We start from the raw sequence: 27,968 nt of genomic DNA, 5'->3' as shown, positions 1-27,968 counted from the left end.
TATATTAAATAAATATTGACGTCTCGTCGTGTATTCTGACATAAAATTTTGGAAATGTCTTCGGGCTGTCACATCTTTACTCAGCAATCAAAACAATCCTGCGAAATTAGAACGTGGGAATCTAGTTTAGACTTAGTGATTGGTTGGACCATCTGTCAATCATCCCGAGTTGGACGGTTTCCTCCGATTGCCGCCGTAAGCATGTTTGTGCTGAATGAGCTTCAGTGTTTGGCTTGGTTTGACAAGTTACCCAGGATAATCATGGGGGTTGGAGTGAATAGTTAGTTTACACACCGGGTAAAAAAAAAAAAGTTCTTGCATACAGTTTAGGTAGACTTGGAAACTGATTCGTTGTCCAATGTAGCGACGTGAGAAGTTCTCGATTGTATTTCCCTTCTGTGTGATCCAAGAGCAACCGAAGTCGATTCAGGAAAATCGGACTGAAGTAAAGATGAACCGCCTGTCTTTCGACGATCCTTCGTTGGATAACCTGGATCCAACACTTTCGCTTAATGACCCCAGCGATATCGACACGGCCCTCTTAAATGACATTGATGGTAAGAAGATGCATTTCTTACTGTTCACTAAGCCAGTCATGTTTAAAGAACAGATGCTCCACTCCCTGATAGCATGTGCATTTCACTTTTCAGTTTCTCTTGTGTTCTACAAACCATGCAGGCATATCATACGATAATTACCAAATAAACTTGTTTTATAGCTAAACAGCCATAATTAAACTGGCTGACGTTAGCCATTAGCTAGCGAGTATTTTTAGAGCTTAGCAAAGCTAATGTAAGCAGGTATTGTTAGCCATTTCAACTAATGCTTTTTAAACTTGTACACACACACACACACACATATACATGTGTGTGTGTGTGTGTATATATATATATATATATATATATATATATATATATACACACACACACACACACACACGTATGGTTTGAGAGCATTGTGCGCCCCGCCCCCAACACGCTCTACAGACTAGGGTTACTGCCGTTCATTCCTCCTTGCTGGGTTCAATTGCCTCACTTGACCGCATTTTCAAATTTTGTCTTTCACTCTTAACCAGTGTAATGAAACATATACTGGTACAGCTAAAAACTCCATTTAGACCTAAAATATTTTTATTTGATTTTTTTTCTTTTAATTTTATGTAAACTCGCTGTGATTATTTTATGTAAACTCGCTGTGATTATATCTTGTAGAAAAAACACTAAATGTTTTTGTTATGATTTGACACGATAGCTCCTGTAATTGGAGACCAGTAAGTAAAGCGAGCGTCCTTTTAAGACGTTTATCAGTGGTATAATTTTTTTCTTCAGTTTTCCTGCTATGGCTATTATATGTTTTATCATAATGTCCAGCGTGTAACGTGATAAGTTGGACTGTGTAAACAGTATTTGGCAATGCATATCCCTGCAACCGTGTTCCTAAATTTGACCGATTGTAACCTTCGGTGACGCTGCTCGATGGTAACCTCGAGTAAAGCTAGACATCTCTCTCTCTTTTCCTGTCTTGGGCTGATCAGCATAGCGAGTCTCAAAGGCGCGCTCTGATTGGTCAAGAACGATCACCTCATACACAACACGTTTAAAAATTCAGGTTGCTGTGTTGCACTGCAGACACAATCAGTCCCTGATTTAAACAACCTATTAAGTGAGATCATGCAAGTTACAAGTCAGCAGCTGCAAGAATAACAATGTACAAAAATATATTATTTTATAAACGCCAGTTTTCCATCTTCTATCTTTGGCCCACAGCTCCAGGAATTACTGTATATAGCTGACTACACATGGGCAGCAGAAGAACAATTATTTCTTTGTGGATCCTGTTTAACAATTTTTTTTAATACAAGTTAGTTTTGTATTAAAATTAAAATAGAATATAAAGTAAATGGGATAAATTAAGAGCTTTCAAATTTGAACTTTGGTTCTACTTCATCCCATCTTTTGTTAGAGTATAAAAGAAATATAAAGCTGTTTTTGACAACAGTTTCTGTTTTCAGCAACCACATTATTTAATAGGTTTTAACCACTTGGCAAGCATGCTGTAGAAATAACAGTAAAAACAGAAAGTGTTTTATACTTCACCTATACATCATCTCAGCATTTGCATAGTTTATGCTCATTTATACCTAAACTTGAGTTTGGCATAATCCTGTTACTAGAGAAATATGCAAAACCTTTTCTGGAATGCAATTACATTTTTTCCAGAGGTACTTACTTTACAATACCGTCTTTTTAAAAGGTTTTTGGTTTTTTTTTTTAAATTAATGTACTGATATCTTTTTAAACAAACATTGTGCTTGCAGGTTGGTGTGTGTGTGTGTGTGTGTGTGTGTATGTGTGTGTGTAGCTAGCAATTTAGAATAGCATACACAAGATCCTGTCTATGAATCTTTATTGTTATATTGAGTTGTTTTAGATTTTTTTTCCCCTGCTTAGTCATTGACATTATCCAATTGTTCTTAATTTCACTGCAGACATGCTTCAGCTCATCAACAACCAGGACATGCAGTTTGGGGGACTCTTTGATGTCCATCCTTTTGCAGGGGGCACTCCTACACAAGAGATTCCTGGTTTATCTCCAACCTCAGCTGCCCCTCCAACCACCACTACCACACCCTCATCTTCATCTACTTCTTCCATCCTAAGCAGTAACCCCCACTTAGACGCTCTCCTTGGCCCTCCCATCACCCGTAGCTCGTCCACCCCAGACAAGGCATTTAAGCCTCCCACCTTCCAACAGTCTCCCCTGTCCCAGGTACCCAACTCCACCCCGAGGCAGCAGCCACCCTCTCCACAACAGGCTCCGAGCCTTGGGCAGCCACAAGTGGAACAGCCCCAATCAATCCTCAGCCAGTCTCCCCCTGCCCAGACAGCTTCTCCTCATGGCTCACCAGGACCAAATCCAGCATTCAGCTCAACAACACAGCCGCTCTTTACCATGCATGCACCCCAGACTTCACCTCAACCCCAGCAACAGCCTCAGGCCCAAAGCAACTACAGCAGCCAAAACAGCTTCACAGGTAAGCACATTTTCAGGGTGATTAACTACTTTATAGATGGAAATTCCAGTGCCTTAATGGCTGAAGGATCTAAAAGTGGTTGATGGAAAATCATGAAAATGGCAACAGTTTTGAGCAATAGTTTTCCAATTGCAACATATTTGCTTGGTTAGCAACTATCATTGGATCGATCCAACATGAATGCTGTGTTGTGTCATCTGCTGTGTAAATGTGTGTTAAGACTGAAATATGACAGAAAAATCTGACATATATTTATTTAGCTGTGATTTAGTAAATTATCCTCATGAAATTATCAGTGTGTGTGTCAGCTATAAGGAGCACTCTGAATGTATGTGTGAATAGTTAAATATGACTAATAATGTTAAGTTCTTTCAGTCGGGCTCTACATACAGCAGTTAGTGTATCATTTATCATGTCTGTTAAATATTAATATTCAGTTTAAAGTTTTGATTTTCTTCATGTCCCCTTTTAGCTAAAATTAGCTGTAAATTGATTAGAAAATAGATCTGTGGAGTTTCAAAAACAGGTGTGTGTTACCTGTGTCATTTTGTAACAATTCAAACTGTTTTACCAGTGAGGTGGCACGGCTTGTGTATTGCACATAACAAGCATAGGCACTCAGTTTTTCAGTCTCAGCTGATTGCATATCCTTGTCGTAATCTAATAAACTTTATTCAGCAGTGTTAGAGTCTAGTTAAGTGGAACAGCTTTTCCTGGAAATTGTTTATTGCTTATGTCCTGCAGTTGGAACAGCGTATGTGCATTGTGTAGAATCTGCCATATATGTTTGTTCGTAGCGGTAAGTTACAAAGTAAATATAAAAAAAAAAGAAAGACTCAGAATTGGCTTGAGAGGTTGTAAATTACTCATTTCTTTTTTTCTTAGATGCAATAAAGTTTTATTGCTATATGACAAAACTAACAGACTGTGATAGAGTTAAGTACAATCAACAATTAATCCAGTTGCAGCTGATAAACCAAAGATGACACACTGAGCGTTGTTATCAGGTAACTGGAAGGGCATAACAGGTCATCTAGTTCCTTATAAACCCATTAACAAAAGTTTTTATAACAATACAACCTTTGTGAAAATGCCGTATTAAACATTCGGAAAAACATTTGGCACACAAGTTAGACGTGTGTTTGACTGTTTGGATCAGAACTTGATATTGTTATAGTAAGGTAATTTGGTTGCTTTATTTTTTCATTTTCTATGACTTTTCAAGTTAAAACTTGAGTTGTACTTTTGTTAATTCATGCTGAAATCCAATATTCAGTGTTTTTAGTTAAGATAACGGAAAACAGTGATTTCATAGACTGTAGGATTTTCTGGAGAACCCATTTGTTGAATATCAAAACTTGCGCTTGATTTAAGGCGAAGAAAATCCTCGATGTCATTGTTTTCCAGCTTCCAGTCCCAGCAGTGTGAGCACACCTGCCACCAGCTTGTCATCCTCACCTCCAAGTGTCCAGTCAGTGACCATTCAGACACAGCTTCATGGGCTAACCACTGCCTCTCCTCTACTGGCCACATCAACAAGTCCCCCAGCTCAAACTATTGCACCTCATGTACAGTCAGTACCTGTAAGTGTGTAAACTTCTCATGTCTAAGAGCATCTGAATGGTCTTACAAACTGAATGCACTGCCATTATTGTTTTATGAATATTTGGGCACCTTTACTTGTGTGTGTGTGTGTGTGTGTGTGTGTGTGTGTGTGTGTCTCTCAGGTGCTGTTGCAGCCCCAGTTCATCAAAGCTGAGTCACTGGTGCTCACTACTCTGAAGCCTGATCCCTGTATGGTCACAACTGTGGCTTCCCCCACATCCCTGGCCACCACCACCACCCCAGTGCAGAGCACATCACTGCAGGTAGACACATGAATCCATGCAGTTCACTTAACAGCATTGGTTATACATGAGATGTTTATTTTGTATAAAATTAATATACCTCTCCAGGCCTTTATGGGTGGGGGGACCATCCTGACTACAGTGCCTGTAATAGTTGATGCTGAAAAGCTGCCTATCAATCGAATCGCAATCTCTGGCAAGCCATTGGGCCAGCCACATAAGGGAGAGAAGCGCACCGCTCACAACGCCATTGAGAAACGTTATCGCTCCTCCATCAACGATAAAATTGTTGAACTTAAAGATTTGGTGGCTGGGACCGAAGCCAAGGTAAAAACTAGACTTTCTGATGATCTGGTTTCAACTCCTGTCGATAGATCATTTTTTTGCAGTCTGTTTCAAGAACAATATTTGTTTTCAACTTTACAATTAAACTTTAAGTCTTTCAGTTTTAGTAAATTTTGTCTCTTTCTTAGCTCAACAAGTCTGCAGTGCTGAGGAAAGCAATCGACTACATCCGTTACCTGCAGCAGTCAAACCAGAAACTCAAACAGGAGAACTTGGCTCTGAAAATGGCAACCCAGAAGAACAGTATGTTCTTAAAACTTTCTCTTTCTGTTGATCTTCTTTGATAAGGTCTCTTTTCCTGAACTGATGAGTAAAAGCAGGCTCATGTAGCCTTCAACAAAAGTTCAAGATTTTTTTCTGTTTTTGTGTCATTGCTAACCTTATGAACTGCTGTCTTCTTTATTCAGAGTCTCTCAAGGACCTGGTTGCCATGGAGGTGGATGGTCAGACAGAAGTGAAGAGTGAACTGCCCACCCCACCAGCCTCTGATGTGGGCTCCCCCACCTCTTTCTCACACTGTGGTAGTGACTCAGAGCCTGACAGTCCGATGGGGGAGGACACAAAGGTATGTTGCTCATATTTTACTTACTTCCTTGTAGTCTTAATGTGTGGGCTTCATTTAGGTTTTCTTCCCAGTGTTTTAGGTCATGTGAAGATACAGATGTGTAACTGCTATTGAGAAGCCAACTAAAGAAATACATTGAATCCTTGAAATCCTATTGAATCCTGATTATCTTTAATTATTAAAGATCATGCAATTATTGAGGCACCATAAGATGTATTTACACTTGTATAAATAAAGTTAATTTCTGGTGACAAGAGAGCCAACAAAAAAAATAGTAAGCTGGAGACCTTGACAGAAACACCTGAAAGCTCACATATTATGCAGTTGCTATATTTCTCAATTCGTCAGATTGATCAACGCTAATTTAGTCTCTCTGGACTCTCATGTGGCAGCGAAACATTGGCACGTTGGACCAACCTTCAGCAGGTGGTGGTGCTGGCGGCATGTTGGACCGTTCCCGTATGGCACTGTGTGCCTTCACCTTCCTCTTCCTCTCCCTCAATCCTCTGGCCTCTCTGCTTTGCTCATCTGGTGGCATCTCTGTGGGAAACCCTGCAGAAATGACCCCTCACCACGCAGGCAGGAGCGTCCTGGGTATCGATATTGCAGGTATGGACTGAATTGGAGCTGGGATGATAATTCTACTAAAAGCTGCTACTCGCAATATAAATATACATTTTTTCTTTGATAAATGACTTACTTTTTTGTAATCCGTAGCCGACTCTTGGGGATGGATGGATTGGATGCTCCCAACTATGCTAGTGTGGCTTCTTAACGGGATTCTGGTATCAGGCGTTCTGATCCGCCTGTTGGTGTACGGAGAACCTGTAACCAGACCTCATTCAAGATCATCGGTCCTGTTCTGGAGGCACCGCAAACAGGCTGACCTGGACCTTGCTAGAGTAGGTTTTTTTTTTCCCCTTTCTTCCTTTCAAATTAACAGTATATAAAGATCTTTGCTGAGAGCCTTGCATCATACTCAGCGTCACCATATAACCGTTTTTTCATGCTTTATTACCTTTACAGGGAGATTTTGCTCAGGCCAGTCACAACCTTCGAACTTGTTTGAAGGCTCTTGGTCGTCCTTTGCCCACCTCCCAGTTGGATCTTGCTTGTGCAGCACTCTGGTCTCTTCTAAGATTCTGCCTCCAGCGCCTCTGGGTTGGCCGTTGGCTGGCTGGCAGGGCTGGAGGCTTGCGATCTGATCGCCCCCTGCAGGAGGATGCATGCAAAAGCAGCCGTGATGCCGCCCTAGTTTACCACCGTTTGCACCAGCTTCACATGACAGGTTGGTTGTGGGGAAAAAATATTGTTGTAGATTAAATCATTTAGGTAGATCATTCCAGGATGCCTTATGGAGGTCATCTAAGAGAGATTTAGACAAATGCTGAATCAGTTCCTAATTGTATAATAAAACTGTTTATAACCATTTTCCTTTTTAATAAGCATTTATAAATGCCCTTGTTTTATTGTGGAATGCTGGATTTAATAAGCGATAGTTATTGTCTTGTGCTCTGATCATGCTTACAGGCAAGCTGAATGGCAGCCACCTGTCAGCAGTGCACATGGCTTTAAGTGCGGTGAACCTGGCTGAATGTGCTGGTTCATGTCTGCCTGTAGCCACTTTGGCTGAGGTTTACGTCTCTGCAGCTCTACGAGTCAAAGCCAGCTTGCCAAGGATCCTGCATTTCACCTCTGTGAGTCCCGTGTGTGTGTGTGTGTGTGTGTTTGTGTGTGTGTGTGCTCATTTATGTTGTGTTTTTTACTTAGACTCTGTTAGAGCAAAGATTCTTCACCATAAACTAAACAGCACTGAACCAAAACCTCACCTTTGTCCCTGATAGCGTGTGTTCCTGAGCAGTGCACGTCAGGCATGTCTGTCATCCAGTGGCAGTGTGCCTCCAGCCATGCAGTGGCTTTGTCATCCACTTGGCCACCGCTTCTTTGTGGATGGGGATTGGGCCATTCGCAGCACACCTAAAGAAAGCATCTACAGCCAGGCTGGCAACACTGGTCAGTGAACGCAAAAGTTCATTTGATATGAAACTGTCTGTAAATGTTTAAGCTACTCTGTTGAGCCCTGCTCTCCAGCATTTGTGTTAGTCAAATAAATGGTTTGCTGTTGCTCTTGCAGTGGATCCTTTGGCCCAGGTGACTCAGGCATTCAGAGAACACCTCCTTGAAAAGGCTCTTTACTGTGTTGCCCAACCCAACGGAGAAATAAGTGTTAGCCAGGGCGAAGGGTAAGAACATCAAACATAACAGCAGAGTATTTGATTCTTCTTTCACTTTTTATGTTTCACTATGTTTTATGTTTGAACAGAAATTTAAATGGACCCAAAGAAAACAATGTTCATTATGTTGCTTTTTTTTTTTTAAAGTTCATATTAATTTTGGATATTGTAGCCTGCTGGCCAGTAACTCTGTTTCTGTTACTAGGGAATATTCTGATGCTTTGGAGTATCTCCAGCTGTTGATAAGTGCATCAGATGCAGCTGGTGCCACCTCTCAGTCCTTTGCAATCGGCTCCAACATGGCAACCGTGACTGGTAGGTCACTATGGAAGCTGTTCTGACTGCGTTTTGTCTGTTTGTTTCCCCCACCACAAGAAAGATGCACAAAATTCAAAGATGTGATTTGGATCCCAGTTTGGTAGAGTTAGATTAGTATCACCTGCATTTTACCTTATTTGTTCAATTTGCTCAGTTGCCTCAATGGGCTTGCAAATTAAATAATAGTACATTTTTACCTAATTGAAACAAAGCAGGTGGATTTCCGCTTGACTTTCATCCTACCATCACTTTCTTTTGCTTTCACTGATCACTGATCTGAGCAAAAGGGGGCTGGGTGGAAGGGAGGTATTTGCTAGATTGCTTCATTTATCTTCAGCACTGTCAAATCGGTGATCACCTTGAGAGGAGGGAGGGAAGTGAGCCCGCCTGGGGATATTAATAGGAGACTTTTCTTGGCAGGGCCTCACATTGCTCACTCTGTGTTGAAGGTCTGGATGTGTATATGTTGCCCAGCCTGCAACAGACCAGTTTTTCCTCATGAAGCAGTTGTGAAAATTGGTGCTTTCTCTGATTGCATGCCACAACTATGCCAAAGGGGAGAAATGGATTTATTCAAATGTCAGAAATGGACAGCAGCTGTCTGTGTGCGATGTCTAGTATACACAGTGTGAAAGATGCCAGTGGGGGATACAAGTATTTGCATAATTGTTCGTCTGGTGTCCAGTTCTTAACTATTTTTTTTCTCCAATCATCAGGCTGTGACCCTCACTCTAAGTGGTGGTCCTCAGTTGCTGTGGTCATCATCAACTGGCTCCAAGGAGATGACGCTGCAGCAGAGAGACTTTATCCGACTGTTGAACATTTGCCCCGCAGTCTGCAAAATGCAGAGTAAGTTAGAAATACACATGTTCGAGTGTGTTGTGTAACTTCGGCCTACTAATACCAAGTTCAGTTCCTGCACTTACACACACTTCTTTAACCTGTGTCCTTCATCTGATTTTGTTTTTTTTCTTTTTTTTTTTCTTCCCCTTGTTGTGGCAGGAGTCTTCTGCCGAAAGCATGTCTGAACACATTCAGGGCAGTTAGGGCTCTGCTGTCGAAGCCGGAAAACTGCCAGATGAGTCTCAGCTACATCGACAAGGCCAGCGCTCTGCTCCGAGACAGCCTCAACCTGGGACCACATTGCCACAGCTCCACGTTAGACAAAGTAAGCACACAGAAAGCCACAAGGTCATTCAGATTTGCACACACAAGTCAAACTGATATTTACTGAATCTATGAGGGGAAGTTTCCAATAGGTGACAGCATTTGCATAAGAAATAGAGGAACTATGAACACGTTGACACAGACAGCTGCACGCATGAATAAGTTAGTAAATAGAGGAAATCACCCACACAGGCATATAATCACTAGAGTGTACATCCACACCTTTCCATAATACAAAGCCACATACCTTACCTGGCAAAGTTGCCCCTTTAGCAACTGTATTGTATGATGTCGCAGTGTTCTGCCCTCTGGCATGCAGCAGATGGTTATACTGGTGGATATGTAGCTCACAGTGCAAGCAAATGTGTGTGTGTGTGTGTGTGCTTGTCTACGGCCAGAGCTGCAGTGCATTGTAGTTGCATTGCATGTGTGTCTCATTGGAGTGCAATGTACCTGCAGTGCAACACAGAACTGGGCCACCAACAGCAGAACGTGCACACACAGAGATGACCTTTGTATAAGGATGTTTCCTGTTATAGTTGCACAAACTTTGTGGTTTCTGTTTTATCACATCAAATGTTTTACTGTTTTGAATTGATACATAGTTTTATGGAAAAAAACATCTTATAGAGTGTTGAAATAATTAATTTTAATTCCACTCAGAATTATTTAATACCACATTTCTTACATGTTTTAGTTAGAAATTGTTTTCTTTGCATTTTCTTTTTGTTGTTTTTATGTTGTAAACAATTCATGGATAGGCAGTTTTGGCCATAGAGAGCTGCAGTACTGAAAGCTTCAGATGTTGCTCTGTTTCAACATACCGGATTCAGTTAAATGAGCAGAAGTTGATAAGCTGTTAGATCCATTCAATTTGAATCAATTGTGTTGGAGCAGCAAAAAGATGAAACCCACTGGACTCCCTCTTTCCAGGACCAAACATGCCTACCCTTTGATCTAATCCATGCTACCTTTTATTTTATTTCTAGCAGCTAATGCTAATTCTGTTGGTTTTCCTTAGGTTGTCGAGTTACTGTTGTGTGATCTGTTACTGGTCATGAGGACCAATGTGTGGCGTGTGCAGCAGCAAGGGACAAGTCTCACAGGACCTGGGTCAGTGGGCACTATAGGCCCTGTGGGCCCTCACCAGGCCTCTCCACCAGAGCTCCAAGGCTTTCAGCAAGATCTCAGCTCCCTACGCAAGCTGGCACAAAGCTTCAGACCTGCTATGCGAAGAGTATGTAAAACACTGTTGGCCACTACTTTTTACCTCTACATTCAGTCCTTGAATACAGACAAGCGTATTTGCCGTTTGCGTATTTGCAGTTAGAATAAATTCGTTGTGAGGTGTCACAACACACACACACACACACACACACAAAAACATACACATAGCCCGAGGCAAGCATTTAGCAGCCTTGTTCACGAGGCTTCAAAGTCTTCTCTGAGGTAGAGCTGAACACTGTGTGAGTCATCACTCGCTCTCTCATCCCTGCTCCTCCTGTCCCTCCTCCTCCTCTCTTTTCTCTTCCATCTTTTCACAGTTGTTCCTTCATGAAGCTACAGCCAGGCTGATGGCAGGAGCCAGTCCCACCAGAACTCACCAGCTTCTAGATCGTTCACTAAGGCGTAGAGCTACACCTGGAGCCAAGACAGGTGTTTGTGACACATTGCTGTTCATTTTCCAACTCACTGCTTTTTGGAGAAGCCTTTTAGGATTTTTGTAATGGGTTATTTTTTGTTTGTTTTTAAGCCAAAGTATTGTTAGATTACAATTTAATCTGAGGTTGGATGCTTCTCCTTGCATTATGTTACAGTAAACCTCTAATCAAACAAAAAGCATTCAAATATGACTTTTAAGCTTTATGATCATAAATATGATTTGAAATGATTTTAGATGAAACATAGGTGCAGTGACAGTAGAATTAAAGTGCATGGAGAGTCACTGAATGATGGCAATCAGTTATTTTAATCACTTTTTGTCTGTCTTGGCTGTTGTTACCATGGTAACAGAACGTTTTGTTTTATGTGTGCAGAGGAGTGTGAGACACGGCCAGGCCAGCGGGAGCAAGCAGAGGCTGTGATGCTGGCGTGCCGCTACCTTCCTCCCTCCTTCCTGTCGGCTCCAGGCCAAAGGGTGGGCATGTTGGCTGATGCAGCCCGCACCTTGGAGAAACTGGGAGACAAGAGGACCCTTCATGATTGCCAGCAAATGATCATTAAACTGGGAAGTGGTACCACTGTCACCAACAGCTAGAGCAAATTAAATGGGGAGGGGCTGAGAGACTTGCACATACACTGTATATATAAACATCTATGACATACAAAGTGTACACACACTCACAAAAACATGCTTCCATGGATCAAACTACAATCTCATTTTGGCGTGCAGCTACTGAATACGGTTATTGAACTGTACAAGTTCACATCAAACTGGATCTTTCTGTGTGAGCTGCAACCCCTCCTTTGTATCCTGACCCCACATCAAAGGGCACTTATAAAATTCACCTTTTTCATTTCCTTTCACCGTGGATTGTTTCCAGAAGATAGGAAGAATTCTTCTCCTGCCGAGCCAGAACCTCCTCGTGATCATGACTGCAGTGTCACAGTGTGACCACAGAGGGGAGCCACCACATCTCTGTGGTGGATGGTCAGATATGAGGCGTGTGTGTCAGAAGCATGGACAAGTTTTTGCCCTGCACTCACTCATTGCAGTCCCTCCCCCACCTAATCTGTTTGGCAGAGCTGCACCTTCTACAGGCAGGAGGGCTCAGTGTGTGGGAGCGGCAGGCTGCGTTGGTTGACTGCAAGGTGAGGTGTCTCTTTGTTCGTGGGAGAAAACGACCAAACTATTTGGTCTGACTGCGGGCTCTAACAGTGGGAAGCCACTCCACATATTGTTCAAATACTTTTGAAGTTTATTTGAATCGTGCTTCCTTAGTGATGATCTATATCTAAGGTGATCAACTGCCCGAGCCCCAAGTATCTGCACTAGGCCTCTGAGGCTGCTTTCAATGAGATAGAAACATTTGGCTTTATGAAGTTATTTTCATACATGTTCTATATTTGTTTTGCTATGTATATATTTTAAAATGTATTTATAATATGTAAGATCTTTGATTAAGCTGTATTTTGCATAAGCAGAGTGACAAAATGTATTTTCTTCCCCTAATTCTGTTCCTTGGCTTAGGCTAGGTTCTGTCGTGTCAAAATGGTGACAACGTTATCGAGACCATAGTTGACCTTTTGAGCTGTTGGACATGTTTGGAGCTTTGACATCAGAAACAGTCAGTGGTGTCCTGATACTTGCATATGATATGAACCTTTGTAGATATTTGCCAAATAATTCAGTCCCTTTGCAAACGGTGCCCAAAATAAATTTTCAGTTTTTTTTATCCAAATCCAGTTTTCCTTTTTTTTTTTTTTTTTTTAATTTAAAAAAAAAAAAAAATTTTAGGAACGTTTTAGCATTTGTTTTTGACTCTGGACCAGTATGTTTTGTTTTTTTTTTCATTTTATTATGCAACTAATGTGAAATCATGGGATTGAGGTGGTTGTGAAAGACTGTCTGAAAGTATTGGTCATGTGTCCTGTAACCTACACAGTTTTATCTCTCTCTTGTTGAGTTTCATCCTTTCAATGTAAATATTAAATAATTTTGTAAAGAATACAGCACCGTTTACTGTAATGCTTTCCTGTGGCTAATGTAAGCTGTATAACTGCAGATTTAAAGGCTCTTTGTACTAACCTCAAAATTTACAAGTTGGACATTTTAAAAAGAGCTGGAACTTTTACCAGATGCAAAATATTAGCTATTTTGTGCAAAACCATATTTTTAATATCATTCCTCAGACAAACTCCATATTTTTAAGTTTTGCCAGTGCTGTTTTTGAACCTGCATCATATCCCTAGTGTGTTCATGTCGGTGTGTGTTCAGCAAAGACAAAAAGAGCAGGCATTGGTCATAGCAGCATTGAAAAGTGCTGGTATATTTAACATTGGCGTTACAAAAAACAGTTCAAACAAAGTGATGCTGTGTTATCAAGTCCGAACAAATAGACATGAAAATCAATAAAACGGCATGCTCCCACTTAAGACAAGTGACATTCCCAAAAAGGTTCTTATTTTTCCTCAATGGATTCTTTTAATAACATTTTATAAGCAATAACATATTCCATTTTATAGAAAATAAACATCTCTAGGAAATACTATACACAATTATATTAGTACATCACATCTTACATTTAAACAGCATCAAATACTTATGTACACTGTTAAATAATGACCTTCATAAAAGAGAATGTTTGGTGTGGTGTTTTTGCATTTTTTTCTGCTTTAATACTTAAATAATGTCTTTGTTTGATATGACCAGGATTTAAACTGAAGCTCTGCATGGTGCATTGTTTATACAGCATGGCAGAGTGAAAAGAAGCTACATTTTAGATTCACAAACAGACAGGTGTGTTATGAAATCTGGTTTGAAAGCATGTCTTTCTGCATGGCTGTGGGATGTGCAATAATCATACCTTTTTGACATGTTTAACAGTTAATACTGAACTGTACATAGTTATGAAGTGAGATGGACTGACTCATGTTGGATCCTTGGAGTCTTCATCTGCATCCTGTCAAGATATGACAACGGTGTGTACTGTACATTTTGAATGTGCACATAGTTGAATTCAACTCTTCAACAGAATTAATATGTTTGTTTCATTTTTCAGATATATATATATATATATATATATATATATATATAATTTCTGAAGAACACAATGCCTGACATATACCAGGTGTGATGTTTAGTCATAATGCACATCAAATACATCTCCAAAGGTAAGAGCATTATATTAAAATATCGTGTCCATTTTTTTTCTTTTTTTTTTTCTCAAGTTGTGGATATTGGCATATTTAGAACCTGTGAAACACATCATGATGTACAGTTTCTTTATTCAATTAATTTAGTCTCCTGTTTAAACACAAACTTGCACATTGAGATAGAACACCCAGTGGTTGGCTGCAGTTTCTTTTTTTTTTTTTCTTTTCTATCTTTTTTTTTTTTTTTTCTGATGAATGATGTCAAATGCAAGCTCCTCTTCTTCACTCTCAGACACATATGCACAGTTACATGGTGATAATGTGGTTGTGGAATGACAATGCAATGGCTGTCTCGCACACAAACACACGAACGCACACACATATGCACCTACTGGCCTACAGACAAGGTGGCCAAAAGGATGTTTCTTCCCAAACAATGTCCACCAGTTGTCTGTGGATGATAGCAACCCTATCCCAAGGCAGAACATGCAAATTCCTCGCTTTGCATTTCAATCAGTCCTGATGTGCACTGGACTCCTGACAAACTCAGTCCTCCTGTTAAGCAGCGTAATCTCCATCTGCAATCGCTGTAAGGAACTCTGTTGAGAAAATAATGTTCTTGTTCGGGTTCATGGAGCAGCTGTGCCCTGCTGAGAAGTTTTCCAGAGTTTGTATCGCTCCCGACTTCACCTCAGTGCAGCCTCTGGCCAACATGTCTGTCCATCATCAGTCATCTACAAGTTATTGTTAGGACAGCATTTAGCCTTGCAGAACAGGTGGCGTAATGGTGGTACTGGTGCTGGAAGTGGAACACTGGAATATCTTACAGGTCCTGCAGGAGAAGAGATAAAAAAAAATGGGTTTAAGTCACCAACACAGGAGTAAACTTGTCTTTACAGGAGTGTGCCTAACTGTCTTCACCTCATGACACCTAAAATATGAGCTTTTTTGTGGACTTCGTAATGGTCTGTAGTGATTCTGCATCTCATAAAAATGTGTATGTAATGCAGGTCATGGACCCCTTTAGCGTAGACAGACCACTCTGACTATGAGTGTCAGACTGGGAGAATATTTGTGCTAATCAGCAGAGTAGAAACATTGAAGCATGTTGGCTGCAGGAGTCGGGAGATGTATGCGGCTGACCAGTGAAACTGTCAGGAACAAGCAAGAATAAAGTCTCAGTGCAATGATCTACTGATTGTAGTGCATTTACTTTTTGCTTAGACTCTTGTGCAGCCCCTCCAGTATCTCCCTTTCTCTCTCACAGACTTTCTCTCTGAACTGCCAGCTGCCCTTCCTCATGCCCTGCTGCTTTGCTCTTTGTCCTCTATTCTTCCTTTTTTCTTTCAGTCTTTTTACTTTCTTTCTGTTTCTCTTTGAAGATACTGGCCTCTCACTCTGTTTACCTCCCTGGAGTGACTCTTTCTTTATAGCTTCAGTCTTCACAGTTTTTTTCCCCACCTCACCATCACAGGGTGTCCCTCCCTTTGCTGCTCATCTCTCTCGTTGCCCTTCTTTTTTCTTTCCATTCCTGTCTCTCTCTCTCTCTCTCTGTGTCTGCCAGTCTCTGATGTAACTGCCTGCATTTGGCTTTTGTTTTAACTCGGCAAAGATTTTTTTTGTGCCTGTTTCTCTTGCACTCAGTTACATGTTCCCTCTCTGCTGGTGATCTTGTCTAGTGTTGTCTTGTGTTTTCTCCTCAGATGAACCTGGTCAGGCCTTGTTTGAAATAATCAATAAAAGAGGGGACAGGAATCATAGTACATTTTCTTTCAGTGTTTTCTTGATGTAGTTATACTGTTGTTAGATTTTTTTTTTTCAACAACGGGACCAGACATGCGGTTTTGTGGTAATTTCTGTGGGCTGGTCTGAGCTTGCATCCGTTCCATTTAGCTGATTATGGTCAGCTTATTGATTTTCTGTGGTTTAGTTACATTTTTGTTATGGTTAAATAAACCGATTTTTAAATAAACTCAACCAATCTACTGAAAGAGCTTCACTACTGACTTGATGTTGGGCCTCATCTGTTAGAAGTCTTTAAGACACATAATATGCATAAAAATGAATGAGAACAAATTTAACTACGGAAACATTGCTAATACACTTGATTTCAGGAAAGCGCATTCAGTTAGACTAAAGATTCTCCCAACCATTAACAGGTTAGTGGCAAAATCATATGTACAGATATAAAAAATCTGGAGATTTTATTTCCTTTTTTTAACTAAACATGTAAGTACGTTACAAACTGAACTATTATTTGATAATGTAGCAATCTGTCCATGTCTGAGTACCTTAACTCATAACTTTCTTTATTTAAATATCTTTATTTAACTTCTTTTCCTACTTTAAGTATATTGGTGGTTTTGTTTGCCTTTTTAAATCTGTGCCTCACCACCAATCCAGTGGATCATCATTTTATTACCTCATGTTGTAAAATATCAACAAATAATATTGAATCTTGAATAATGAAACTGGTCATTGATTGCAAATCTGAAGCTTTCAGTACTGATTGATTGTAGCAGAAGAAAAACAGCTCAAAATCTTCCATAACTACCGTAAGAGGCTGTCCACTAGAAACTTTCTTATTCTGTACTCGTAGCTCGTCACTACATGTAATGACATTTTTATACTTAGAAATGGTTTTCAAAGCCAAGATTCTTTTAAAAATCAGATTTAGGGGAACGATAAAGTCTCACTGCATATGTTATTGCTTATGTTATTGCATGTGCTGGAAACCACCACCTTTCCCCACATCTGGTCAGATTTACTTTGAATCAAATTAGTCTCTGTTTCTCCGCTGACTTGTGCAAGAAAGGTTTTGGATACATTACAGAGGAGTAATGGTTAACCGTGTTCACAGGACAAGGCACCGCTGATTTGGTTAGGAGGAAAATCAGCTGACTGGGAAAACTCAGAATGTTCTTCTCTTGTGAATAATGTGTCAACGGCGTAGATGTTATAGTGGTATTCTGGCTTGGCATGATCACATCAGTAGAAACAGATACTTAGGAACATTAAGCTTTTGCAGAATTATATTCTAAACATGCAAAATTTTCAGGGAGAACATTTTTACACAGCAACTTTCCACAAATCACCAGTAGGAGTTTGTGGCGTGTTGTGTAGATGCGACAAAAGAAGGGGCACTTCTGTAGTAGCACATTGCTTTTTGAACCCATGTTTCAGATCTTTTGTCCATCCTGTGACTTGGATCACTTTCAGTAAATCTGGTCAAGCAGAAAAAAAGAAAAAAAAAACCTTTCCCACTCTGGCTTTAGCTGGTTGTGACATAACATGGAGGGCATGTATAAGACAGACTATGCTTGAGTTTTTACAGATAGAACATCCACAGCTGAGAGTCATGTGTGCATGTGTGTGCGTTTGCATTTTTATCAGCCCTCAGGTGAACATAAGCAGAGGAAGAATATCTGAAGGGGATCCATGGGTGGGGTTTTAGTGTATGTGTGCATCTCCACTTCCCTTTGATTAGGCTGCTCAGCTTAAATTGGCTCAGCACAGACCCATGCACACACACACACACACACACACACATAGACCTTCAGATCCCTCAGCTGATGACAGCTCTGCCTCAGCCCGCTAACAACAATCTGTCTCTGACTTGCTCTCTGTTTCTCACACGGTTTCTGCTGCTTAGACGTGGGAGTTGAGGTGAGGGGAGGTGGGGATAGGAGTAGAGAAGATGAGAAAGAAAGAGACAGAATGGGATGAGGACGGATGAAGAGAGGACGCCTGAAAATGGAAAAAGGAACTCACAGGAGATGAGAGGTGAACAGAAAGAGTGAGGGAGCTGGAGCAGCAGGGGAGCAAAGAGGCAAAATGAGGGGAGCAGGGAAAAAAAGAGGAGGAAAGCAAAATAATGAGAGGAAGATGTGGAAAGCAGAGGAGAGTAATGGTGGGGAGAGCGTGCAGGGAGGATAGCTGGCAGTGATGGTGGGTGGGGTGTTTTGATCAGCAGCCAGCTTTTCATCCCTGTCAGTCTGCACAGAGGAGAACAGGAAAGGAAGGGGGAGAGAGAGGGAGGGAAGGAAAGATGGATGCAGAGAGGAGAGGGAGGATGGGAGGCTACTGCCACAGCTGCCTAAATGCACTGCTGCTCTCGCCTGAATGTCAGCGTCTCTAACTCTCCCCACCACCCCCTCGCATTTGACCTTCCTTTCTCGCCTGCAGTGTAAAAACATGGCCACCAGATGGTGTCTATCCTACAGGAAAGCGACATTTCTAATGGTCGTTCATATTCACTCCAAAAACGGTTAGCCATTGCAGCTGCAGAGGTCTGAAGTCAGAAGAGAGGTCGCTGATGACAGTAAAACAGAGATAGCACTAGCAGCAGTCAATGTGGGTTTAGCTAGCTTAAAAAAAGGAATAAACTGTCGACAGTCAGTTTAAGGTGAGTTCCCGGCCCTTACTACATGAACTGACACATCTTTCTTCTACTACTTCTTTTTTTTTTTTACTACATTGAAATGTCTGTCCTGCCAGGATGTTCGCAGAAACGTGTAAATGCACTTTTTTTTGTTCTGTGCTGACAATATGGACGACAGCAGGAGAGAAGTGTGGGGAAAGCTCTACAGGCCATTAGTGTCCAGTCACAACACACACAAATGCATAGTAGAAAGAAACACATCCCTATGTGGTGTCAACTGAAAGTCTAACCATTTACTTGGACAACAGGTATTTTTTTTTATTTCTAAGTGAAGCAATATAATCCAATGTTATTGCACTTAAACATTCTTGCAAATCTCCTGTAGATTTGGGAGTGTCTTTTCAACAGGCTTTTTGGGAGATCTTTCATTTTGTTATATATAATGTTGTCTCCCCTACACTTTTTTTCCAGCTATGTAGTCCCACATCATGATCATCACACTTCTACCAACATGCTTTGTTGTGAGGGTCATGCTTTCACTCTGACATAAAAAAAGATTAACACAAAACATTAAGAATCCATCTAAGCGGAATTAAAAAGGTCTTATCTGGTGTTTATTTTGGAGTGTTGTGCCAAAGAGAAGGCTATATTTTAATTATTTGTATATGTTAATATATGTTAATGCTATCTATGATTTTTTTTCTCAATTGATGTGATATCCTTGACAGTGTGTTCATGTTCTCTGATTTCCATTACTAACATTTTAGCTCTCATATGTCTGTTTTTCAAAGCTGGATTTTAGAAAATGATGCATCAGCAGAGGCACCATTTGAACGAAGTAAAGTTTTTTGTAGTTGTAATTATGTGTACCATTACTCTTCTTTTTATTCTTCTCGTTTACTGTTATTGTGTTTCAATTGATCTTTAGTGACAAAACCTCTTGTATCTATTTTTTATCTTGGGGAAATTTTACATTTTCCACACCAGTCCAAAAAGTAGACATGCACACAGACGCAACCTGTTAGCCTATAACTGAGAAAGTTCTTGTAATGAGGAGTTTATTATGTTTTGATTGGGCCACATGTGAAGCTTTTTTTCATGTAACGCTTCCTTCTGAACTGTGTTTGAATTTAAGTGGGATGCTGTCAGAATTTTGTGAATAATGCAAATTTCAACATTATTTAACTGTAGACAACTGAAGGACTGATATCCATTCAGTCACTTGTTTTGTGAAATCCTTTTTGTTATCTTACCTCATGTTTAGGACATTTGATGGAGAAGTCATCATCATGGAATGTGCAGCCTGTAGGCAGGAAGAGAGAAAGCAAAGAAGAAAATCATAAGCTGCAGAATCACAGAGAAGTAATAACATATCAAACACATAGCGTGATGTGGATATGAACAAAAATTAGCCCCTTCCCATATAAATGGCAAAAGCCAATGTAAATAGTGGGCAAGAGTTAAAAAAGAAGAATGAGCCAGAAAAAGGTAGCAAAAGAGAAAAAAAAAAAAGTGCAACAGAGGACAGAGTGAGTGGATGAGTTGCAGTGCAGGCAGGCAGATATGGCTGGTGCACTCAGCAGGATTAAAAAGAGCCTCACTCTGCTCCCTGTGCTGGCTCGGCAGACGTGGCAGGCCTTCTAATCCTCACACTGTACCTCTTTGGCATGAGGTTACACACAGACACTCACTTGCATTGATAAGAATGAGTAATACACACAAGCACAGCACATATAGGCAACTCAGTAAAACCCACATAGTAAAGCATTTAGAAAGTGTTACGCACAGAATGTGGATGCATGCACACAGACCCACATTAGGTCCCCCGACAGCAGCATGGATGGATGGAGCCACAGGGGTTGTGGTCAATAATGCACACAAACACAGCCTCCTTCCTCTATCGCTTCCCTTTCTCCTTCTTTTACACTCCCACTTTCATCATCTCCTTTATTCAAAGCTCCCTCCCTCTTTTCAGTCTTGCTCTCCCTCAGTGCTCTCAGACATATCATCTCGCACTCAATAATGTTACTACTTGACGCATTTTCCCTCTCATTTTACGCACATCTATTTTCTATCCCCTTCTGTCTTTTAATTTGCCCCCTTTATTCTACTTTCCTTATTGGTTTCCTCCCCATTGCCCTCACAACCAAAGTTCACTTCTGATTTGCTTCCTCATTCCTGCAACCTCTCCTTTCCTTTTTCAATCCTTGTTATTCTGTTCCTCTCTCGCTGTGGTCTCTTACCTATCTCTTTGGCGCAGACATAGTGGTATTTATGAGAGCAGCCTCTCCAACAGCAGCTGAGGGACGCCCCCACAATCTGGCACTTGTAGCAGCTCTGGGGTTAGTCAGACAGATGAACATATGGAACAAGACCATAAAGAAACAAACAAATTGACCAATAGATGGACATTGAGAAAAAAACATGAGAAATGTCATAAGTAAGCAGCAGTTTTAAAGTCACTGTATCTCTTTTTGCTTCCATAAACATTTCAGAATAGTCTGACTCACTGGTCATAATTACTAACGTACCGTTTGGGCTGAGTTGTTGGCAGCCTCCTTCAGTCCATATAGCCTCCCAGCGACCATAATTATTCCCTTGGTCCAGATGGCACAATTTTCATGAGCCCAATGCTCTTTAGCCTCGGCCTCCATTTGCAGCCTTTGGAACATGCTGTCATTGCCCTCTTGGTCTCCTGAGACCCCTGTGCTATTAGTCCGGAGCAGCTTCATTTTCCTGAATCTTTCTCTGAGAGTTAATCTTCGTGGACCACCTTCCCGACACAATCTCTCTGGTCTTTCTGCCCGTCGGTGGCGCCAGTGATGATGCCTGGTGCTGCTGGCCTCTTGAGAGGATGCTTCTGTATTTTCTTCCTTCTCTGTACTCATCTCACCTTCATTATTTGAGGAGGAGGGCCCTGCCTCTTCAGTGGTACCGTTGTTGTCACTGGTCTTGTCTGACTCTTCCCTGAAAGATTCTCTGTGTGTGATAGCCAAAACTTTCCGTGGAACACTATCCTCTGTGTAGTAGGGTCCACACAGATCACCAAGGTCTTTGTAATTTGCTGGCTTCCCACACAGGCAACACGTCAGACACCTACCAGTTAGCTGGCTATTCACCATGGGTCCTTGCAGCATGGCAGCAGTGTGTGGCACTACCTTTGCTACCGTGAAAGGATTCCTCATTCTAAGTATGCCCTTTTTTCTACGCCTTTGAAATACCACTGCGTCTTCAGGCTTGTTGACTATGGCACACCAGGATGAAAAATCTCTAGAGTTGTTAATCCGTACATAGGGACAGAAAGACAATTTAGAGTTTTGATAGACTGTTTTGCATCTAAATCTTTTCACAGAAATGACTTCAGTCTGTTTTTCTGTTACTGCCACTACAGGTCCCACAATACATGTCTCTTGCGTTTCTGTATTCTCTCTTTCCCTTTTCTCTCTCTCTTCTTTTTCTCTCTCCTCTTTTATTGCCTGTTCACATCCAGCAGCCCTTACAACAGCCTCAATTACCTCAATGGCATCTTTCATCCCAGGTTTTGGCCCAGGCTTTTTGTGGATCTTCATTGGCTTGCCAGAAATCTGCTCTGATGAGGCTTTGCTTCTTTTTCTATTGGTTGGGTTTGCTGATGGTTTTCGGCCTCTTCGTGGTTTTTGGATGAGTTCTGTGCTGACAACCTGGGGGGTTTCTGTGATCTCATCCTGAATAATTGGCAGCTGTACTGTGGACTCAGTGGGGGTCACCTTCTCTTCTTCTTTTTCCTGTTGTTCTGTTGCTTCACTGTTTGTCTCCTCAACTGTCTCTGTCTCCTCTAAAGAGGCTGGACCTTTTCTCTTCTTCCTCCTCTGCTTAAGGTGCATTTCATGGTTGTTTTTAATGGCCCTCTGCTTAGCTAGCCTTGGTGTTGTGACTATTAGGCTCCCAGCTTCTAAGGCTACTACTGAAACATTTGTGCTCTCTACCATGGCCCATCTCTTCCTTTTAGTTCTGGTGGACTTTGAGTCAGCAGTTGATAGACTGTTTGATGTTTGCTGTGTCCACTCACCTAGAGCCCCAGCTTCTAATGACATATCATTTGACCTTGATACTTTTTCATCTGCAAAATCCTGCTGTTTACCTGGTTTAATGTTTTCCTTTTTTATCCCATTCTTATTAACAGTCTCATCTTCGACTCCTTGTCTCTCCCCCTCTGGTGTTGAGTCCTCTTTTCTTACATTGGGATTTTCCTTTTCTTCTATTATTTCATCTTTTCTGATAACCTCTTCTTGATATTTCACTATGTCCTTCCCAGGGTCTATCATCTCAGCGTTATTTGTCTGAGTAGATGTTTCACCTTCCTGTGAGACATGCTCAGACAGAGCCTTGGTTGTCACATCGTCAGATAGATTACTGTCTTGCTGGGGAGTTGGTAGGTGTTTCTTTGAGCTGGGAGATGTAATTTTCTGTACCATGGCTTCATATTTCTGCCCTCTGCCTTTCCGTGGTGGAAGAACTTTTGTTTTAGTGGGACATTGAGGAGGCATCACAGGCACATCACTGATGATCTCAGGCCCATTGACAGGTTTGTCTTTGGTAACTGGAGTGATCTCAGAAGCTTTTTTGGGTGGTCCACGTCTTCTTCTGGGGCCACACACACTTTTCTCTTCAGATGTACAGACAACCTGTTCTAGCAAGGTTGGTTTAGGTGGGGAAGGTTTTGGTTTGGGTTTTGGGCCCCTCTTTTTCTTTGCAGGTGTTGTACAAGGTTCAGGGCTAACTTTTCTCTTTTGTGGAGGGAGGGACTTATCCTCAGACTGTTCAGGTGCAACTGGTGGTGCAAGTAAGTCTACAGACACATCTGTTTCTTGGACTGCATCAGCACCAGTATTTAGGGTTTGCTCTACTACTATGGGCTCTTCTACTTTTGGAGAAATATCAGTCACTTTCATTTCTGTAATTGTCTGGTGTTGAATGTCCTCCTTTATAATTTTCTCTTTTTCTTTTAGCATTTTTTCCTGTGAGGGCTTTCTTGATCTCAAGACCATGTTCTTACTCTCTTTCTCTGGAGCTTTTACCTCGTGGTGTGCTTGTTTAGTTTCTTGTAATGGTTTTACATCCTGGTTCACTGGGGGAAGGAGAGTTTTTAGGTTCTTTCTGCCTCTGCTTTGCATTCCTGTGAATGTCTGACTTGTGTCCTCTTGTTGCACTAATTTTGTTTTAGAGATTGAGCCTTTTGGGCGACCCACTGGGGCCCTAGTGTTAACAGAATCTATAGGGGGCAAGACATCTGCAGGTTTGGCTCCTGACTTAGGTCCTGGTTTTGAACCTGGCTTTTGACCTGGTTTTGGACCAGGTTTTGATCCAGGTTTGACCCCAGGTTTTGGTCCAGGTTTTAAACCTGGTTTTGGTCCTGGTTTTTGTTTGACATTAATCTCAACTTTTGGCGACAGCTCTGTTTCATTTGACACTGGTTTTGGTCCTGGTTTTGGCCCAGGTTTTGAACCAGGTTTTGGGCCAGGCTTTATAGCAGGTTTAGGCCCTGCTTTTGGTCCTGGTTTGGCTACTGGCTTTGGCCCAGGTTTTGGCCCTGGTTTTGGTCCAGGCTTTGGACCAGGCTTGGGGCCGGGTTTTCTCTTCACATGAGGTTCAACTTTAGGAGGCAAATCCGATGCATTAAATGAGCGAGTACACATTCTTGATCGAAAGCCATCTGACAGCATTTTGGAAGTCTGACTCACAATAGATTCCTGATGGACTAGGTCAGTTTGATCTGATAACAGCACAGTTTTGCTTGGAGTCATGTTTTGTTTTTGTGTAGTTAAGATGTCACCTTCCTCCTCCTTCTCTACCCCCCTCTCCAAGTTTAGCTGTCGCCTGATTGCCGCACCTGAATGCATAATTCTCCTTCTGCCCCTGGCGTGCTTACGTCCATATGCCCTCGGCTGAGCAGATGGGGCCACAGGCTCTGGTTTAGCCAATGGGGTCACAGCACTAGCACAGCTGATGCCAGGTTCTAAATCTTCATCACCTTTTTTGGGGGATGGTGGAGTGTCTGCCCAGGAAGGGGCTGAGGGGAGTATCGACTTCCCTGGCAGCTGTGGAGAGTCAGGCTCCAGGACTTTAGCATCACTGTGATCAATATGATCTCTAGTCTGAGCTGGAGGTGCTGCCTTGTCGTTGAGAGCAGAGAAGACTGGCATAGCAGAATGAGGATGAGGAGCAGTGTCCCCAATGGCAGATTCCCTTGTCGAGGCATCTACTGCTGTTGTTGGATGGGCAGGTGCCCCTGCAAAGTCATTTTCAATATTTAACTCAGAACTCTGAATCTCTGTTCTGTTGTAGAGCTCTCCAGAAATATTTTCTTGGTTATCTCTGTTATTCATGTGCTCCTCAGTTGATGACTGGATCACATTCTTCCTCTCATTTAGTTCCTCAATAACCTCTCCAGACAAAAGAGGGGACAGAGAACTTTTTTGCTTTTTCTTTATTCCTTTTAGCTCTTCCTCATTTGTTTCATCTTCCTCTCCCCCTTCATTGTCCTGCTCTCTGCTCTCTCTATTGTCTGAATTGCAGTCCTCCAAGACGTCAACTTGAGGGGTCGGAGAGGTGTTCTCTGAACTGTCCTCTTTTTCTGTGGAATATTGATCCTGCTCAAGGTCACTCCTTGAGATGAAAGGCAATGTTTTCACAGAGCTCTCAGATACAGTTGGAGATTCCGATTTGAATGTTTCTGATTTCATCTCTTGACCAAAGTGATCTTTGTTGCTGGAGTCGGAGAGAGCTGCTGGGGACTGTTCAACTGAATCTCTTGCATCAGGGTCATATTTGCTCTGAACCTCTTGGTACACTGTCTCATCATAGAGATAGCTTTTTTCTGTCATCCCCACGTTCACTTTGCTGTAAATAGGTGAGCACTTTTCTTCATTAGACCATTTCTCTATTTTCTCTGTAAAATTATTTGTGTCTGAATTTTGGTGACAGTCAAGAGTGTTTTCTGTTATTGCCTCCTCTTTCTCAGCAGGTTTGTCAGTCCAGGCTGACTCTTCAAAATTCTCTTTTACTGGCTCATTGATATGATGTATATCTGATGGAGAATCTCTTTCTTGCTTCATAGGACTGGGGATTGTTATGCTTGCTGGAGACCTCTCATCACCAATGCTCTTTACTGGTGTACTCATGCCATCTCCTCCATGCCCTGTCTGACATCTGGTTGGATCAGGGGTAAGGTTGTGCAGACCTGAGTCACCAGATCTGGTAGACATATCATCTGGAGATGCCATTGAGCAAGAGGAGGCTGTATCCAGGGTGAGCTGTGTGTTGTTATGGGCCTGGGCTGGACTTCTGCCCCGGCCAAAGTAGTAGTAACCCCTTTCTGGTGGTTCATCACTACTGCTAGAGTAGCCAGCCTCATGGAGTTCCATGGGCAATGGCTGGTGCTGTGGAGTGGAGTAAGGGTCCTGCATGGGCCCTCCACCCACACTAACAAAACTGTCTTGATATGGAGGACTTTTGTACTCTTCTCCCTTTTTGGACGATGCTCCACTGCCTGCACTGCTGTTGCTCCCACCACTGCTGCGCTTGCCACTCTTCTTGTTAGCAACCAGTGCCTCTGAAAGCAGTAGTTGTTGGACATTATTGGAGATGTTCTCTACTTGAGAAGTGAGGGCATTTAGACTCCACAAGCTGGGATTTGATAGTAACTTCTCTGAGAAACGTTCTTTCATGGTGGGGAGTTGAGGTGTGGTTGTGTAGCTATGGGGAACTGCATGGGATACATTGGGTGAGGGGTGTGACCGTGGAGGCATCAACAGAGGGTTGGTATTGGCTTGCTCCTGCAAACCAGTTGAGGAAGATGATGAAGAGGATGCTGCTCCAGGGGTCATTGGTGGTTGACCATACTGGAAAGACTCTGGATTGGTCATTAGTGGTGAGGGTGTGGAGCTATATGAGGGTGAGCGTCCTACAGAGCGTGCAGGGGAGTGACTTGAGGAGGGGCTACAAGTCTGATAGTACTGTTCAGGCGATCTGACAGGCAGCTCTGAAAGACAGTAGTTTTGTTGGGTTTGGCTGTAGTGTTGGTATTTAGGGTGAGGTTCCTGTGGGTTAGCCATTGTCTGTAAAGAGGGCTGCTGTTCATAACCTCTGGATGGTTGCTGCTGGTAACCATAACTGTTTTGCGTTGACCTGAATCCTCCCTGCTTCAGATTGCTGTGGCTGCTCATTTGTCTGGCATACTGGGAATTAGGAGGCATATTGTAGCCTTTATAACAATGGGGCATAGGACTGCACTTCTCCATGTATGGCGATGGAGAGGGGGAATGCTGCGGGTAGTGCAGATGACTCTGGGGATACATTAGAGGTGAAGGGGCAGGATTAGGAGGCTGGGGTTGATGGTGAGGGCTTGTATAGGTAGGGGTTGATGGCTGGTGGCACTGGGTTTGTGAGTGCCCTAACACGTTTGGGTCCATGTACTGGGAGGAGCCAGGTGTAGGGGCACCACTAGCTTCCAAACGCCCCACTATCTCCTGGTCATACTGTGCTAATTGCGCTGGGTCTTCCCACTTCTGCTGCAAGTGTCCCTCATTCATATACTGGGCTGAATAATTCCCCATGTGGTTACTAAAGCCCCCAGGACCTTGTAGGTGCTGACTTGGGCTTGGTGGGGGAACTTTGCCTCCTCTAAAGGATTTCTTTGTGTGAGAAACTGCCGAGCCTCCATTTCCATTCCCATTTCCTCCACCATTTCCAGGGTATCCAGCATAGGGTGGCTGGCTGTAACAGTCCTTGGGTCCTCCTCCAATTCCTGCTCCTCCAGTTGGAGGCATGCTAGCTGTGTTTGCTAAGGAATGGGCCTCATAGCCTGACCTACTGTGCCCTGGCCCTGGACCTGGATGAGGACCTGGGCCTGGATGTGGGTGCTGGGGGTGGGGATGGTGTGGGTGTTGTCGGTAGGTCTCCAGGCGGGATAATTCATGGGGCTCCTGCTGATAGCAGGGTTGGTTGCTGTGGTAACCACCGCTGCGCTCACGGAAGGACTGCATAACTCACTGCGTCTGTAGCCAGAGCAGGGAGGGGGAGGTGAGGTGAGGCGGGAAGGGGGGAAGGGGGGTTGGGGGGTTCTGAAGGTAAGGACAGAGGGAAAAGAGAGAAACACAAGGAAAAGAGAGGGTTAGTGTTGTTGAGGCAGGGGTTTAAACATTCAGCATTTTCTGCTTTGATATTCAACCCCCACTCATTAAGAAAAACTAAAAATGAACTCTTGTTTTTTTTTTTTTTTTGT

The 27,968-nt window shown here is 42.3% G+C and overlaps 2 protein-coding genes across 2 annotated transcripts; one reads left to right on the top strand and one right to left on the bottom strand.

Moving 5' to 3' along the window:
- Positions 1 to 241: 241 nt before the first annotated feature.
- On the top strand, positions 242 to 13,105 carry srebf1 (sterol regulatory element binding transcription factor 1). The gene is made up of 19 exons (XM_079252351.1): positions 242 to 557; positions 2,489 to 3,034; positions 4,442 to 4,617; positions 4,762 to 4,902; positions 4,990 to 5,208; positions 5,355 to 5,469; positions 5,634 to 5,791; positions 6,184 to 6,400; positions 6,509 to 6,693; positions 6,818 to 7,079; positions 7,322 to 7,488; positions 7,636 to 7,804; positions 7,926 to 8,034; positions 8,231 to 8,340; positions 9,060 to 9,192; positions 9,346 to 9,511; positions 10,532 to 10,747; positions 11,055 to 11,166; positions 11,547 to 13,105. Exons 1-19 carry the CDS (start codon positions 452 to 454, stop codon positions 11,765 to 11,767), a joined length of 3,528 nt encoding a protein of 1,175 aa, XP_079108477.1. The 5' UTR covers positions 242 to 451; the 3' UTR covers positions 11,768 to 13,105.
- A 6,845-nt stretch (positions 13,106 to 19,950) lies between these two features.
- Positions 19,951 to 27,729, bottom strand: rai1 (retinoic acid induced 1; the record flags this gene model as incomplete). The annotated part of the gene is made up of 3 exons (XM_079253367.1): positions 19,951 to 20,009; positions 20,950 to 21,043; positions 21,238 to 27,729. 3 exons carry the CDS (start codon positions 27,727 to 27,729, stop codon positions 19,951 to 19,953), a joined length of 6,645 nt encoding a protein of 2,214 aa, XP_079109493.1.
- Between the last annotated feature and the right edge of the window lie 239 nt (positions 27,730 to 27,968).

Source organism: Telmatherina bonti, assembly GCF_933228915.1.
Source record: "Telmatherina bonti genome assembly, chromosome: 14".
Classification (NCBI taxonomy): domain Eukaryota; kingdom Metazoa; phylum Chordata; class Actinopteri; order Atheriniformes; family Telmatherinidae; genus Telmatherina; species Telmatherina bonti.
This window is presented reverse-complemented; position numbering and strand designations above follow the sequence as displayed.